The following is a 16,913-nucleotide window of genomic DNA, read 5'->3' as shown; positions in this document are numbered from 1 at the left end:
TGTATTGGTAGTTGCTGCTACATATAGCCTCGTGCTTTGCTGGAGCTCACTAAGTATCAATTGCATAGTTTAGAGCTTTCTTTTCCACACAGTTCGCCCCGAACAATCTCTCCACTCTCCTTTTCTCCTGTAATCTGTAGAAGATGGGTGTACGTTTTCAATGACTTAAGCTGATGCTAGTGAATCTCCATTGTCAACGTTACTGCTGTCTTGATGTCCTTCTTCAGAACTCTCTTCTACAGGTTCACATAGTGATTGAACCACGTCTGAACTGCCACATTCTTTTCTACACGCGAGAGATATCCTGGTTGCCTGTTAGTTCTCCAAAAACTTGTGAGGGATGATCCGTTTAGGAAGCGAGACGCTAGAATTCTCTTGTTTGGCTATTCAAATTCTGTAATGAGAATGGTTTGCAGGGAAGTTATATGTGTTTACATCCAGCATTCAATTTACGTACTAAACATTGTTCACATGGTGATTCATATCCAAATCACTTCTCTTGGACTACAGGGACAACAGGCAAAGTTGTCAGCATATTTCTGCGCCTGGATTGAGGTAAAAATTATCACCATTTCTGTTGGTTGATTGTGCATATAATATTCTTTGGATCGTGAAATTGTACAAGTATGATCACAAAAATAATTTTTTTTTGTTGGTCCTGCCAAAGTCTGTTATTGATATAGAAGGCACTATTATAGAAGATCACCTTCAAGTTGCTGTTTGTAAATTTGGCATTCGTGTTTAGCTCGCTGATCTTTTCAGGAATTTCTTCTTGAAAAGTTTTCTTTTCTATAAACCCAGGTGAAATCTCCGCTCTGACTGCTTCTGGCATCTTTGATAGACATCTAGTTTGTTGGTTCATCATCGCCCAAGTTCTGCTCAACATTTGCAACACCTTATTAGAGGAACCAAGAGAACCATGTAAGAAAGGGTGAGGATGTTAAGAGAAATACCTTGTAGCCCGAGCTAAGACTTCTCCGGTGGCATCACTTCTGATAAGCCAGTCCTCGCCTCATTCCATTTTTACCTGATGCCCCTACACGTGTCAACCTCCATCACTTCACCCCTACAAAAACCATTAAGCTTCTCAAGCATCCATTTCCCAAAAATGTGACTACACCTTGGTGGTTCAACGCATCAATAATTTTCTTTCAACAAGTGACTGGGCTTACAGGCTGGATATTCATCCACTCGAACTTGCATCCCTGTTACAACCCATGCGAGGTTATTCCTTTCCATGCCATGCGTGGCACCAAAACCATCACCTAGCAGCCCAGATACCCATACATGGTTCAATGCTGTTTCCTGCATCCTCGAAAGAATTTTCAAAGTTAAATGTTTCAGAATTCTTTCAGTACAAAATGTTTCTGAGAACTAGTTAACCTGAAGAAGGTTGAGAATGCTTTCTAATGTTGCAGTTTTATAAGCACTAACTTCAAATGACCTTGTAAGTAACAACTGTTTGTCTGTATCCAGCTCCTCCTTTAATGTTGACCCCTTGACGAAATGGATCAACCAATTGTTTCTCGGTTGGAATGTATCATCGACCTTTTGTTTCACTGACACGAGTCAATTCTGTAACAGATGTAGCTGAGATAAAGCCCCTCTGCTCGCCAGTTACAGAACTTGTTCCAAACAATGCATTCCCCTTGAGAGCTACTGTTACAGTTCCACCCACTCTGATGTTGAATTTCGAGTGCTATGAAAACACGAAGTTGGACAATGAGCTTGATTATAGAGGGCATTTCTTTCTTTCCCAAATTGGAATACAATATAGCTGGATCTGGAAGAAGTGACAGAAATTCACATAGTATTTTGGAAAGTTGTTTTTGAAGAAATGCATGCATTCATGTAGTTCTGTGATTTTGAAGCAAGTAAACATTGAATCGATCGATAAAGAGCAGCAAAAATGCGGCTTTCTTTATGGATTTTGGAACCATTCTTTAAGAGAGGAGATTTTCTTTTTGGTTTTTGATGAATCGAGGAGATAGGAGACTATTGTAAGCTTTAAAGATGCAAATTGACAAAAAGTGGTAGCTCTATTTTTGTTCGAATAAACAGTTGGGTTTGGATTCGTGGTAAGGACCAAGAGTTTGCATGATTTTCCAAAATTGGATACTACGTCTGTAATGCCCTTTCAAAGTGATATTTATCTTCAAGGCAGCAAAAGTTTGCATAAGAAAAAAAAAACAAGACAAGAAAAGGCTGATTGTGCTAGGCAGAAGCGAAACCCAGGTCGATGACAGCAGCAGCTGCTTCCAAGGAGCAAGACATGTACAACCTATATATATATATATATATATATTATATATATATATATAGCTATAAGATTCACTTAACATTCTATAGCTTAAATTATTTTTCACAGTACATTTCCGTTTGTCTTTATCTAAAAAAAGACATCGAACATTCCATGTCTTAAGGGCTACTGTAGCCCAAAACCTTTTGATATTTATCCATTTTTCCCCTTTAAAGATTTAACTAAAATGACCCAACATTGTGAATTTTTCTGTCCCCTTAAACGAACCTAAAAAACCACCAAATGGGATGACTCGAGTGTATGTAATATAGACCAAACATGTTTTTTTTTTTAAAATAAGTTTCTTCCTTTCATTTTTAGATTGGAATATTTGTTTATTAAACAAGGTAATTTAAACACACAACATGTTTTGGTCCGACCCCAGCTTTCCTATGTATATAGTTCCTATGGAAAAAGATGTAAAGGGTATCAATGTACGATTTGAAATTTAAAATTGCTACTCTTATAGGGCAGATCCGATGGTTAAGAAAGTTTGTTTTATCTATTGATTTTTTTTTTCATTCTAGAATGCACTATGTGGATTTATAAGTTATGTCTTTAAAATCATTTGGAAAGAAAAATTAATTTTGATTAAGCTACAAACCAGTATGAAGTTATACCTCATGACAATCGAAAGAAACTTCCTATTTATAAGTTAAATGCATGAAAAAAACTATAAAGTGTTTCCCTATGTTTTCACCATCGAAGACAATAAAATTGTTGTGTTTTTATTTATTTATTTATTTCGTTTATAATGTAGACCCCAAGATTCTTTAGCGAACATATTCTGTTAATGAAGGAAAACCGAAAGTATAAGAAGAATTTAATGAAGTTAATAGATATTGGAGGATAAAAAATTCCGAGTTATTATTTTTGACTTAATAATTTATGCATTAAAAGAGTTTAGAATTATATAGGGATGAATGATATATTGTCAGATCCAATACTTTTAAATTTCATTGTTAACTGAACCCAAAATAATGAGTTTAACAAGTGGCCTAAACCCAAAATAATATGAGTTTGACAAGTTTTCAAACTCAATAAACTTTAATTCAATTATTAATTTATGCATACAAATGAGTTTTATATTATATTTCCTGTTAATAGAATGGAGAAATGTAAAGTTATTCTTGTATGGCTCGAACATTATTGTTGAGTACATGCACATAATGAGAGACAAAGTTGAACAAGCTAGAGTTTTTGTGATAAGAAAATTAGTTATCCTCCTTTACCTTGAAGTTTTGTTGGACATGAAAAAGTCTAGCAAGTAAGAGGAAATATACTAAATTTTATTTAATTTTAAAGTTGTTTAGGAATATGGTGCAAACCATGTTTCTAAAAAAATTAATTTTTATTTTTGCTAAAAATAAATTTTTTTGGTATGTTTTGGATCGTTTTGATATGCTAATTTTAAAAATAATTTTTAAAAAATAAAAAAAATATATCATTTTGATATATTTCAACATAAAAAATGTTTTAAAAAATAATTAAAACCACACTCTAAAGCAAGAAAAAAAAACAACATAATTGATGAAGTTATGAAAAACATTCAAATAAAATATGGGACTTTTCATGGCTTTGTCATGGACTGATGGTGGCTTGAATGCATGTCTTTATTTGGCCCGAGTTGTGCCTGAAAAACTAGTCACTTAAAAAACTAAGAGACATTTCAATATTTAAGTTAACAAATTTAAGAAGATAGAATAATATATAAAAAGAAAAAAAGAAAATAAAATGATAGGGAGTGCGTGTTTGAGTGTAGTTATGGTTCGTAGGCCTGACTTTCAATGACTAGGGAGTATCTCTATATGGCTATCAATGCTTTGGCTTTTGTCTGGTTAGAACTTGTGTGGCATGCGCCATTGTATGATTGGATATCTTTGTGTGGCCAAGACAAAAATTGGATTTTACCTGGTAACTTAGTGCATATATATATATATATATATATATATATATATATATATATATATATATATATAGGAGAGTGTTATTGATGGATGGAGAAATTGATGTCTTGCAATTAGCTAGCCATGCTGGCCATGCTAGTTATTGTGTGATGTTATAATTGTTGTACCATACATGTTATAAATAAAAATATTCATGAGAAGCAGTGTTAATGGTGCAAAAAATAATGCATGCTTTACATAAAAAAAGTTATAGATACATTGAAAAATTATTTGCACAAAGAGTGTGTGTGCGTGGTTTATAAAAGTTTAAAAAAATACATAGAAATATATGTTAGAATAAAATTGAACAGATCCTAGTCAATGTTAGGATGAAAATCCTAATCATTTAAACTAAAAAAAATTCAGTTGTTTGAGTTAGATCCAAATAGTTAAAAAATTTACTTTTTATTTTTAGGTATTATTAATAGGGAATTAACATGATTGTTGAGTGATGTTGTGGTTTTTGATTATAGATTTTTTATAATTGGATTTCATGGATAGCCTTACAAGAATATATATGAATTGATGGACAAGGCTAAGTCCAAGAAAAGGCTTGAATTATGCAAAATGATATACCTAATGAAAAGATTCTTTGACCATTGAATCATTTTTAAATATGATTAGGAGATTTTACAAGCCTAGTTTCATGAGGATTAGTTCGATCTACCCATGAGATTTGGAAGGCTTCTATAGGCCTCTATATTAGGTTAGAAAGAGTTATTCAAGTTAGTTTGTTATTTTTCTCTTTATTTTTGAATTTTCTCGTTTTTCAAGATTAACTTTTAGATTTCCTTATGAAGTTATAAACCTAATTAAGAAGATGATTAGTTGAAAAGAAAATATTTAATAATAAAATTTAAAATTAAGTTTTTTATATAGCGATCCTATTTAACATAATTATATGTTGCTAGTTCTTATTATTTTTCTAGTTTGTGTCATGAGCCTTTAGTAAATAGAGTAATTCAAAATAAATCACATAATTGTTTTCTAAATATTCAGAATCATTACCAATATTATAACGAGCAATGCTTCCTGGTACAATTTTAGTGATGCTACAAACCATTATTTATACATGGATCAAATCTTTTTTTCTAAACCTGGAGATGGAATCTCATTTTTGTAAAAGAAAAGAAAAGAAGAGTGCTGTAACTTGTAAGAACTGAATATATATAATTTGAAAACTGAGGTAACGAGGCAAAGAAGACTCTGTATCCTGCAAAAAATGAAGCATATTCACTGATGCAAAAGGTCTAAAGCTTTTACCAGAGTGGGTCTAAACCTATTCACATCTAGGGTTACATTTTGCTGACGTAAATATATTGACTGAACTGCAAACCAGCCCTGTTTCCAAATTGCAGAGGGATCCCTCAAAACTACATGGTCTGCTGGGTATTGCTGTATCAAAGTGCTCTCTTCTACTCTGATTTTGTAGTCCAAATACCTTATGTTCATCCCCTTCGCAGGCTCTTCGAAGTAAGTTCTTGACAGCCACTCTGTTCCTCCGAAGGGAATTACTTGGACTAGCACTGCATTTTCTGGAAGGAAAACAATGTTGGTTAGGCCAGCACCATGAACTCCCATCACCACATCGCAGGAATTAATAATCTGTGCAAATCCTGATACGTCTGCATCAGGTTCCGCTGTGGCTACCCTGTACCCCAATCTCTTAGCCATGGTAACTATTTCACCAACATTTGTAAAAGCTCGCGATCTCTTTCTCGAAATGATTAGAAGCCTTGGCCTTTTCTTTGAACCGTTCCTGATTTTAGCTGCCATTGTTTTCTTTAAAGAGTAGGAGCTTCTAAGAAACTTCCTGAAGTCGTTCATGGAGTATGGAGAACTTGAAGGATCAGGATCAACACTGAGCTCCTTGTTGGTTCGACGTTTGAGGCCTACTGTCATGCTATCGTAGCAATGTATATCTTGGCTGTTATCAATGCTGACCAGCTGATATCTAGACAGCGCTTTCATTATTGTTTTGAACTTGGAAATCCACGCAGGCCTACCGTTGGTGATAAGAAGCTGTACTTCTCCATTGTAGGGTCTAGATGTCAAGAACAGAGGAAGAATTACGTCAGTGAAGGCATGAAAATGGTTTCCTGCATATCCTCCGGCAGAAAAAAGGATTGCCGGAACACTATGATTTTGAGTGCATTGAGGGATATCTGAGGCATCGGTCACAAGTTTTACTGTCCATTCCCTAACCGCAGCCATTGCTGCTTGATCACCTTTTCGCGCATAAGGCCTAATACTCCATGAAGTATTCTCTGCTGTCAGGATGTCAGTTTCAGATGAGACTATAAAAACAGTGTAGGATTTTCCATCAATCCTGATGTCCCCTTTAATCTCGCAGAAATCTGATCTACTCATGATAGTGCATTGAGGCTCGATTGTGTAGTTCTTCGTTACAACAACTGCATCTTCAAAAATTAATCAACATTATCAGAATTAAGTCAGGGAGCTATTAGCTTTCATCATGTGATGTTTGTTGACTCTGTTCACATCCTCAATGATTCAGATTTCTTAAAGCAATTAGAGATTTATTTCTAAGAAATGATCCTAAGTACTCACCTGTTGCTTTTGGAAGAGAGCTGTTTGTATTGTTGACCATGTAACTATCCTTTTCTGCAAAAATTAAACAACTCATGTAAGAATACACTAACTTTCTTGAGCTCATCTTTGCATAGCTAACCGCTGTCTTGACATAATTAATTATCACTCTGTTAATTTTCTTTTTCTTTTTTCTTGTAAAAATTGATGGAAACACACCTTTGACTAACGGTGGGGAGTTGCTTGTATCATTGGTTTTCATATTCCGTGTATGGCTTTCTGCGTTAAAATCAAGAAAAAAAATATTCTAAGTTGGATGCAATATAACTTGCTTGATATTAAACTCAGGCTGAGCTACTGAGATGATCTTTTACTTGTTGATTTATTTATTTTTCTCTTAAAAAATAGAAAAACTCACCCTTAAATACCTCCTGAGATCTGCTTGTAGCATTGTCAATTGAGGTACTATTCATTATAATTTCTGCATCTTCAAAAATCAATTAAATATTGGACTTAAGTAATACATATAGCTGATTTTCTCAAAAGAAAATACGTAAAAGAAAGATTTACCCCGAATTTCTGATTCTCCATGAGAGCTGTCTGTGTCATTGACAATTAATGAACTCCTCATAATTTCTTCTTCTTCATGCGAGCTGCTTGTATCATTGACAGTTGAACTGCTGCTGCCTAGAGTTTCTGCATCATCAGAAATCAACATTAATTGACAAAGACTAAATATAACAAAAAGAATAATTATGTGAACAAAAATGTTAGATATATTATAAATTTTATTTGGATTACATAGCCCGTCGCTGACACAACCGAATTGAGCTAGGCAGTCCCTAGCTCCAGAACATTTTTGTGGATCAAAGCTTACCGTTGGCTATCAGCAAAGAGCTGTCTGTATCACTAAAAAGATGAAGCTTCTCATCTTCTCCCATTGATAACCTCAAATTCACTGCATGCAAGATCCATATAGGTTAAAGAGGGATAGCACCAAGTATAGAAGACTGAATAATGTTTGACTTACAAACTGATAGAGGGCCCAAGAAGGGCTTAAAGTTGGTGAAGAAACTCAATGCAATGAACAAGCAAGCAACGAATGCCCAGTATCCCAACTTCTTCTGCTCTTGCTTGCTAAAGCTTCGACCAAGCACAGAATCGTAAATCATTTTCGCTAACCTAAGCAAGACCTTCCAAGCATCTCTAGCACATTCTTCTGTATATATATGGCGATGAACAAGATTTAAAACCTTTGTTCAAGGAAGAAGTTGTGCGTTTTAAGCTTCTAAACCCAGTTGTCAAGCACTCTATTTTTCCAGAATGGATGTGGCGAAGCAAGATTTTGAAGGCATTACGAATGTCAATAGAGGAAGACGTTGAGGCTTAATATTTTTAATGTAGATTTGAAACTATTGCACCTCACGCATATATTCTGTTAGCTCGAGGAAGATTGTCCAATATTTGCATGAAATTATGGGCAGTTGAAAGGGACATCGTGGTTGACTGTAGTGACAGGCTTCTCTTTCGTGATTAGGTGATGTTTCTTGCATGTTCTTAAAATTATAATTAAAATTCCGTCCTTGGATTACAGCTTTGAAAGGTGTAATGCAAATTGATTTGCTGTGGTGCTACGTACGTACTAGCTCGCACACCATTTAACACAAATAAATGGGTGATTATTACATTAAATACAATCAAGATTTTCTGAATTTAATCACTCGTTATGTGTTAGCATAGCTCGTTTACTTGTAAGACCAAAGTAGTTCTAAGAAATGCCATTTTTTTGTTAAATTATAATTAAGAGGATCCAAGAAAAATATGAGTTATTATGTATTTTTCTTATTTACAAAGAAGAGATTTAAACATGAAAAGAAAAAAGGAAAAAGAAGAAGAGACACCAATATTAGTTGAGATTATGACCTGTTTGAAAATCTAAACTATGTTTTATAAAAAATTAAAATTTTTTATTTAATTTTTTTATATATATTTTTAATCATTTTCATATTCTAGTATAAAAAATAATTTTAATCATAAGCTTCAATATATAATTATAACAAACATGAATAATGATTGCGGGGCTAGAATCAAAAAGAGTTTAACAAAATCATTTCTAAAAAAAAATTTATATTTATTTCAAACACAAGATTATTTCAAGAAATCAGGAAATTAGTTTTTTTTTTTTTTTTTTTTCTAATCAAAACAGCAAGGTTTATACGCATAAGCATATTTTTCAACCGACAACTGCGTCGACTCACAGTATTTGATCAATTAGCGAGGAGAGGTTAAGGCATTAAAAAATAAGAAGCTTGTTAGATTGGATAAGACATGTCAACAATCAGAAAATCACTCTATCTTCCTTTCGATGCTTATAAATGTACACGAGACCTAACTCTCTATACTTTACATATGTTTATAATGTAAATTAATTTAAGTCTTTAAGTAGTTAAGATATCGCATTCACAAATTATTGAAAAGATTATATATAAATAATATTATTATTGAATCTTCTTGGGGTTTTTTCTAGCGTGCTGATAATTCATATGGAAGGAGAGTGTGATTAATTTTGAGCTCGGAGTAAGTGCTGAAATCTTCCCACATATAATATGCTCAAAATGGTATAACAATAGCTAAATTAGTTATATCTTGGATTTAGTTTTTAATAATTACAAGTTTAAGTTTTTTTATGGTCATTAGAGACTTATATAATCATTAACTTCAAGATTTATAAAATTAATTGAGATAAACACAAATTAATTCGGATAATCCAAATTAATAATAATAAAAAGGTGTACACAGTATATGAGAAGGAGAGAGAGAGATCCACGAGGGACTATTTCCATCATTGATGATTTCGTGTCATTCTGAGAAAAGCATTAACCCTTGTAGTGATCAAAATAAGCCAGCAAATTCGGATGATTGTGCTCCATTTTCACTTGATTAATCATAAACGTACAGTACTGTCACAATTGATCTCAATCACTTAACTCGCATGTGCATCCCTTGACGTTTGATTTGCAGGAATGGAGGATTATACAAGTAGTCTCGTCGAAATTAGGTTAAGTAGCCGGCCACGTATTCTTACTACATGTCTCTATCAACTGCGTGTGTCTGGCTACTTACTGCTATCGCTGTCTCGAGTGATTAGTGGAATGAATATATATATATATGCAGCAAGCCCTTCCCTTCTGGAACCAAAGGAAGGTGGTTAGGTGCAATCAGTCGTGGAGTCCTTTCTGTTCTTCCAGTTTTATTCCTCCATGGATGCTTTCAAGATAACACTTTTGCGGGGGGAATCGCTGGCTATCGTAAGAATCCCATGTGGTAGAGAAAATTGGTGATGAAGCAACCAAACTCATGACAAAGATGATCATTAGTTAGTGTCTACCAGATTTAATTGAAATAGCTTTTTGACTTTTTGCACCTGCGAAATGCGAATTAATCCCTTCACTTTGGAGACACTCAATTGCAAGTCGTGGAGTTGTTACCTAAAATCTCCTTTTGGCCATAGCTTGGAAAGGACGAATTTTGGAGATTTTTTATCAGGGCACAGGACGGACACAACTAATTAGTCAGCAAGAATGCTTTTAATCAACTTTCTTCCCCAAATACTAACGGCTTTTTTTAGCTTTTCTAGCTTTTTTTTTTTTCTTCACAATGAAGAGATATGAAGGGATTCTCTGCTGGGATCTAGGATCCCTATTTATTCTCTTCATGATTTTCTCAGTATTTATCATTCATTATGTTTCCATAATCTCTGCATACAAATCACTCCTGCATCAACCCCCCTGTAATGCCTATTTAAAGATAAGAACAATACATAGAAAAACAAGTTAGCTTTTTCTACATGGTATATAGCCTTCAACCCCTTGACATTTTCTTCCTTGATTCAAACTGTGTCCCCTGCCCCTTCCCTTGGGATTTCACTTTCAAAAACACACTTACCTAATATTTCCATTAAACTAGCCTTAAACAACTATCTTTTGTGGAAAACCTGAGGTCATTCCTATCTTGCGTGGTTATGGTCTTTTTGGATATGTTAAGAATGAGGTTCCCTGTCCAATGTCAACAATCATTGATAAGAATGGTGTGTTGCAAACAAATCCTGAAGTAGCAGTTTGGCTATGCATTGATCAACTAATCTTTGGGTGGATCAATAGTTCCCTATCTGATGGTCCTCTCTCTCAAGTCATCAATAACGAATCTTCACATGATGCCTGACAAGTGTTGGAAACCCTTTATGATACTCACACTCAAGATTACATTCAACAAATCAAAGGCGAGTTGCAGTCCCTAAACAAAGTTACTTCTTCTTTACAAGATTATTTACACATCAAAATCTTTGGCTTTGTCTCTTTGTGGAGCAGGAAAACCAATGGATGATGATGAGTTCATCATTTGCACTCTTTGAGCATTAGGATTTGAATTTGATCCTATAGTAGCAACATTGAATGCTATAGATACTTTTCCATCCCTTGCAGGAGTTATTAACAAACTTCGTGATTTTGCAATTCGACTTCAAAGAGCACGAACAACTACTTCCAATGTTGCTTTTTATATGAAGTGTGGTCATACAAACCTAAAGCCATGGGTGAATCCTGGTACTTGTGGTCGCAATGGTTGAAATTCCAATAGAAGTGCTTTATCATCATGAACTAAATAGACTCGATTCTCTCGCTCAAATAGAGGTTCCTCGGAACTTATTAGAAACAATTCTCAAATTGTGGTGGTCGTGGACGTGGTGGCTGATAAGATATGATAAAGATATGATAGTAATAGCAACTGGAAATAGAGATATTATAGCCAGATCTCCATGCTTGATCACAGCAATAGAAGGATTTGTATATTGCTGTAATACTGTCGTTACCTGTAATATAGGCAACAATCACTCAATGTAATTAATATATATACATGTCTAATAACATAACCACGGTGTGGGTTTTCATTCATTGCTTGTGCATAATCCTATATGGTATCAGAGCCTGAAATGGACTCCTCCACCTCCTCCGTTTTACCCATGTCTTCTGCCCCTGAGTTTTCACCAGCCAAAACTCATTTACCTGACATCTCCATCAAACTTGCCTCAAATAATTATCTGTTATGGAAGGCTCAAGTCATACCTATTCTGAGAGGTCATAGCCTTCTTGGTTATGTAACCAATGATATTACTTGTCCTGACTCAACCATTACTGGAGTAGATAGTGCCTTGCAACCAAATCCAGCAGTAGCAACTTGGCTGCGTACTGATCAGTTGATTCTTGGATGGATCAACAGCTCTTTATCAGATGGTCCACTGTCTCAAGTCATCAATAGTGAATCTTGTCATGATGCCTGGACGGTTTTAGAGACTCCTTATAGAAGTCACACCTACAACAAATGGAGGGAGAGTTGCAGACTCTCAACAAAGGTTCTTATTCTTTGGAAGACTATCTGCACAAGGCCAAATCTCTGGCTTTGTCACTTCGTGGTGTAGGCAAACCAATGGATGATGATGATCTCATTGTTTGCATTTTGCGTGGCTTAGGATCTGAGTTTGGTCCCATCATTGCAGCACTTAATGCTCGTGATATGTTTCCTTCTCTTGAATGTGTGATTAGCAAGGTACGTGATTTTGAAATCAGGATTCAAAATGCCAAAACTACTTCGTCCAGTGTTGCCTTTTACACAAACAGAAATCGTTCTTATACAAAACCTCATGGAAACTTTAATATGCGTGACCGTCCTGGTGGGTATTCCAAAATGCAATTTCAAGGGCGTAACAGAGATGCTTACAACACACGATCTGGTGATAGTTCCTCTAGAACAAAACTACCTTCATTCACCCATACAGGTCGCAGCTCTGGTCGCGGACAATGAGGTATCACCTGTTTTCGTTGTGGTGGTCCAAATCACAAAACTGATGGTTGTTTTGCTTCAGATGATGAAGCTGCATAGTATAAAGCCTTTGCTGCCATTCAAGTAAGAGACAATGCAGAGGATAGCTGGTATCTTGATACCGGTGCCAACCAACATATGACATCAAATCCCAGTGAGGTGCAAGGTATTGATCTCTACTCTAGCACTGATAAGGTTATGGTTGGAAATGGTAATGGCCTCGCTATAGATGGTACAGGACACACTAAACTTCCTACCACTAATCTTAAGCTCAATAATGTGCTGATTGTTCCTGATATAAAAAAGAACCTATTGTCTGTGTCTCAATTTACATGAGAAAATAATTGCTACTTTCTTTTTTATCATAGGGATTTCTTCTCAAGGACATGAAGACAAAGCAAGTGATTCTTAAAGGCTCAATGACAGATGGTTTATATCCCATCAATCTGCAGCAGGTTCCACATCATTCCTTCAGTTTCTTAGCAAATAAAGTTCCAGGCAACTTATGGCATGCACGCCTTGGCCATCCTCATCCTCAAGTTATTAGCAGATTATCTCTACCATCATTGCATGGGAAAATAGATTTTTATGAGAGCTGTATGTTAGGCAAGTCTGCAAAGCTACCCTTTCATTCTCGACAATCTTATTCCACTTCCTTTTTTCACACATTACATACTGATGTTTGGGGACCTGCATCTATCCCTTTCTTTGATGGTTTTTGTTTTTATTTGATTATTATTGATGAATATTCTCGTTATATATGGTTGTTTCCTATAGCTCACAAATCTGATGTTGCAACTATATTTACTACCTTCATTACACAAATGGAAAATCAGTTTAATACATCTGTAAAAATTGTTCAAAGTGACGGTAGTGGAGAATTCATCAGCACAGTCTTGCAGAATTTCTTTGCAACTCATGGTATAATTCATCGACTCTCATGTCCTGGGACACCAGAACAGAATGGTCTGGCTGAACGGCGACATCGCCATGTTGTTGACACAGGACGCACTCTAATGGCCCATGCTTCTGCTCCAACAAAATACTGGTTAACAGCATTTCAAACTGCTGTGTTTCTTATCAATCGCCTTCCATCTTCAGCTGTTAAGCATAAGTCTCCTCATGAGCTTGTATTCGGGTCTTCTCCTAGTTTTGATCTCTTACGGGTTTTTGGCTGCTTTTGTTACCCTTTATTGTCCCTTTTTGGTCGATCCAAGCTGGATTACAAATCAGTCTACTGTGTTTTCATTGGTTAGTCAGCTAACCACAAGGGATATTGTTGCCTGGAACCGCACTCTGGTCGTATTTATATCAGTAGGCATGTCAAATTCAATGAGCTGCATTTTCCATTCAAAACTACTGTTATTTCACAATCATCTAATCCTCACTTATTTCAGCTACAGACTCTTCCTAAATCCCTTGAACACCATGCTTTACCTCGGCCACCACCTAGTTTACAACCCAATGAAGTGTCTCCCATATAACCTACAACATGTCAACCTTAAGTCGTGTCTCCTTCCCCAACCGAGTCCACAAACACTTTACCCTCACGTATTCACCTCATGGTTACACGTGCTCAAACAGGCCACCTTAAACCAAAATCCTTTTTCACAACTAGACATCCAATTCCTGTATGTTATCTTGCTGATCTTACAGCACAACCTTCAGAACCCTCATCATATCGTCAAGCTCTCCGACTCACTCATTGGAAGAAGGCTATGCAAGATGAAATGGATGCCCTGCATGCCAATCACACATGGACCTTGGTACCCAAGACATCAGACATGAATTTGGTCAGCAGTAAGTGGATATTCAAAGTTAAAACACAATCTGATGGCACCATTGACAGATACAAAGCCAGACTTGTGGCTAGAGGCTTCACTCAACTTCCAGGGTTGGACTATGATGAAACTTTTAGTCCTGTTGTCAAACGAGGAACTATTCGGTTAATCTTGAACATTGGTCTCTCTCACGGGTGGCTCATCCGACAGTTAGATGTCAGCAATGCATTCCTGCATGGTGACTTACAGGAGCGTGTCTATTTGGCTCAACCACCGGGCTTTGAGGATCCTGCTTATCCCCATAATATTTGTCTTCTTCATAAGGCTTTCTATGGTTTAAAGCAAGCACCCCGTGCTTGGTACCTGAAATTCAGCAACTACATCCAGCAAATGGGCTTCACACGATGTCCATATGATCAGTCTCTATTCTATCGCCATCAGGGTTCCGATGTTCTTCTTTTACTGATCTATATCGATGACATTCTTCTTACTGGGTCATCTTCATCTCAAATATCTGCTTTTATTACTCATCTTTCATCAGTGTTTCACATGAAAGATCTTGGCAATGTCCACTATTTCCTTGGTCTCCAGATCACCAGGACTGCCACAATGCTCACCATCACTCAAACAAGGTATCTACTGTCACTTTTACACAAGTTTGGCTTAGCTAGTGCTAAACCAGTTACTACTCCTATAGCCTCGGGTACCAACTTATCAGCCACTGAAGGCACATTGTTATCTGATCCCTTGCCTTTTCGACAGCTCGTGGGTTCCCTATAATATCTCACACTCACCCGACTTGACATATCTTATGTTGTTCATCATGTTTGTCAATACATGCAAGCCCCACGAGAACCTCACCTCATTGCTGTCAAACGAATATTTCTTTATCTTAAAGGAACTTTAGACATTGGTCTTCAGTTTGTTCCCATGCCCTTCACTGCCTTTCATGGATTTTGTGATGCTGACTGGGCAGGGTGTAAGGATGATCGACATTCCACATCTGGCTTTGCCATCTATATGGGTGCCAACTTGTTGTCATGGGGTGCTAAGAAGCAGGCCACCATATCTCGCTCTACGGAAAAAGCAGAATATCGTGCTCTAGCTTCTACCACAGCTGAATTTATGTGGTTCATGAACCTATTACAATCCATTGGCTATTGTCTTCCATCTCCAACATTATACTGTGACAATATTAGTGCTCTTACTATGGCCAAGAATCTGGTGTTCCATCATCGTACAAAACATATTGAAATCGATGTTCATTTTTTCAGGGAATGTGTTGCCAGTGGTGCACTTATGCTTGAACATGTTGCTGGCACTGCTCAACTTGCAGACATTTTAACCAAACCACTTAGTTCGGACAAGTTTGTTTCCAATCGTGCCAAGCTCCTCATCGGATCTCAACCGCCTTGAGCTTGAGGGGGGATGATAAGATATGACAGTAATAGCAACTCGTAATAGAGATATTGCAGCCAGATCTCCATGCTTGATCATAGCAATAGAAGGATTTGTATATTGCTGTAATACTGCCGTTACCTGTAATATAGGCAACAATCACTCAATGTAATTAATATATACACATGTCTAATAACATAACCACGGTGTGGGTTTTCATTCATTGCTTGTGCCTAATCCTACGCATCACTTGTTTTCAATGAAAGGATCCTAATCACAAAGCAAACGAATGTTTTGCTTTCGATGAAGAAGCTAATTAATATAAAGCTTTTGCTGCTATCAAAATTGGAGAGATTACAGAAGAGACCTAGTATTTTGATACCAGTACAAACCAACATATGACCTCTAACACAAATGAAGTCCAAGGTATTAACTCTTATCTTAGCAACGATTCTATCATGGTCGGAAATGGTCATGGCTTACTTATCAATGGCATTGAACACATTATTTTTCTTACTACTAATCTTAAGTTAAATGATGTTCTTATGGTTCCTGCAATTAAGAAAAAATTGTTGTCTGTCTCTCAATTTACAAGGGATAATAAATGTTATTTTATATTTTATCTATAGGGATTTATTTTCAAGGACAAGTAGATGAAACAAGTGATCCTGAAGGGCTCAATGAAGAATGTGTTGTATCCGATCAACCTGCAACAACTCTCAAAATCTTTAGTTAGTTTTTTAGCCAATAAAGTACCTAACTTATAGCATGCACAACTTGGCCATCCTCAAGCTTGAATTCTTATAAAATTATGTTTACCATCTATGAATAAACAAAATGCCTTTTGTTAAGGTTGTGTTTTGGGAAAATCAACAAAGTTGCCATTTGAATCTTGTGAATCTTGCTACATCTTTCCTTGGACCCCAGACATTACTGCATACACTTCACAGTAATGTCTGGGGTCCTACATTTGTTTCTTCTTATGATGGATTTCAATTTTACTTAATCATTGTTGATGAATATTCTCAATATATATAGTTCTTTTCTATGAATCGTAAATTTGAT

General features: G+C 36.0%; 1 protein-coding gene across 3 annotated transcripts; it reads right to left on the bottom strand.

Moving 5' to 3' along the window:
- Positions 1-5,456: 5,456 nt before the first annotated feature.
- LOC118037359 (beta-1,2-xylosyltransferase XYXT1) lies at positions 5,457-8,173 on the bottom strand. Of its 3 annotated transcripts, none has more exons than XM_035043322.2 (7): positions 7,826-8,173; positions 7,673-7,753; positions 7,366-7,491; positions 7,214-7,282; positions 7,015-7,074; positions 6,817-6,870; positions 5,457-6,665 (listed from the first exon to the last, which is right to left on the bottom strand). In XM_035043322.2, exons 1-7 carry the CDS (start codon positions 7,965-7,967, stop codon positions 5,479-5,481), a joined length of 1,719 nt encoding a protein of 572 aa, XP_034899213.1. In that variant the 5' UTR covers positions 7,968-8,173; the 3' UTR covers positions 5,457-5,478. The 3 variants fall into 3 exon arrangements, with proteins under 3 accessions (XP_034899213.1, XP_034899215.1, XP_034899214.1); XM_035043324.2 differs by having other exon boundaries at positions 5,457-6,659; XM_035043323.2 differs by having other exon boundaries at positions 7,214-7,276.
- Positions 8,174-16,913: the final 8,740 nt, after the last annotated feature.

This window comes from Populus alba, chromosome 15 (assembly GCF_005239225.2).
Source record: "Populus alba chromosome 15, ASM523922v2, whole genome shotgun sequence".
NCBI lineage: Eukaryota > Viridiplantae > Streptophyta > Magnoliopsida > Malpighiales > Salicaceae > Populus > Populus alba.
The sequence above is the reverse complement of the archived record's forward strand: the minus strand, read 5'-3'. Positions and strand labels throughout refer to the sequence as shown.

Coding starts and splice junctions, on each gene's coding strand:
- LOC118037359 (XM_035043322.2), bottom strand. CDS start 7,967: ATGATTTACGATTCTGTGCTTGGTCGAAGCTTTAGCAAGCAAGAGCAG. Junction 7,492..7,672: donor CTCTTTGCTGATAGCCAACG/GTAAGCTTTGAT, acceptor CTGATGATGCAG/AAACTCTAGGCAGCAGCAGT. Junction 7,075..7,213: donor ATCTCAGGAGGTATTTAAGG/GTGAGTTTTTCT, acceptor ATTTTAACGCAG/AAAGCCATACACGGAATATG.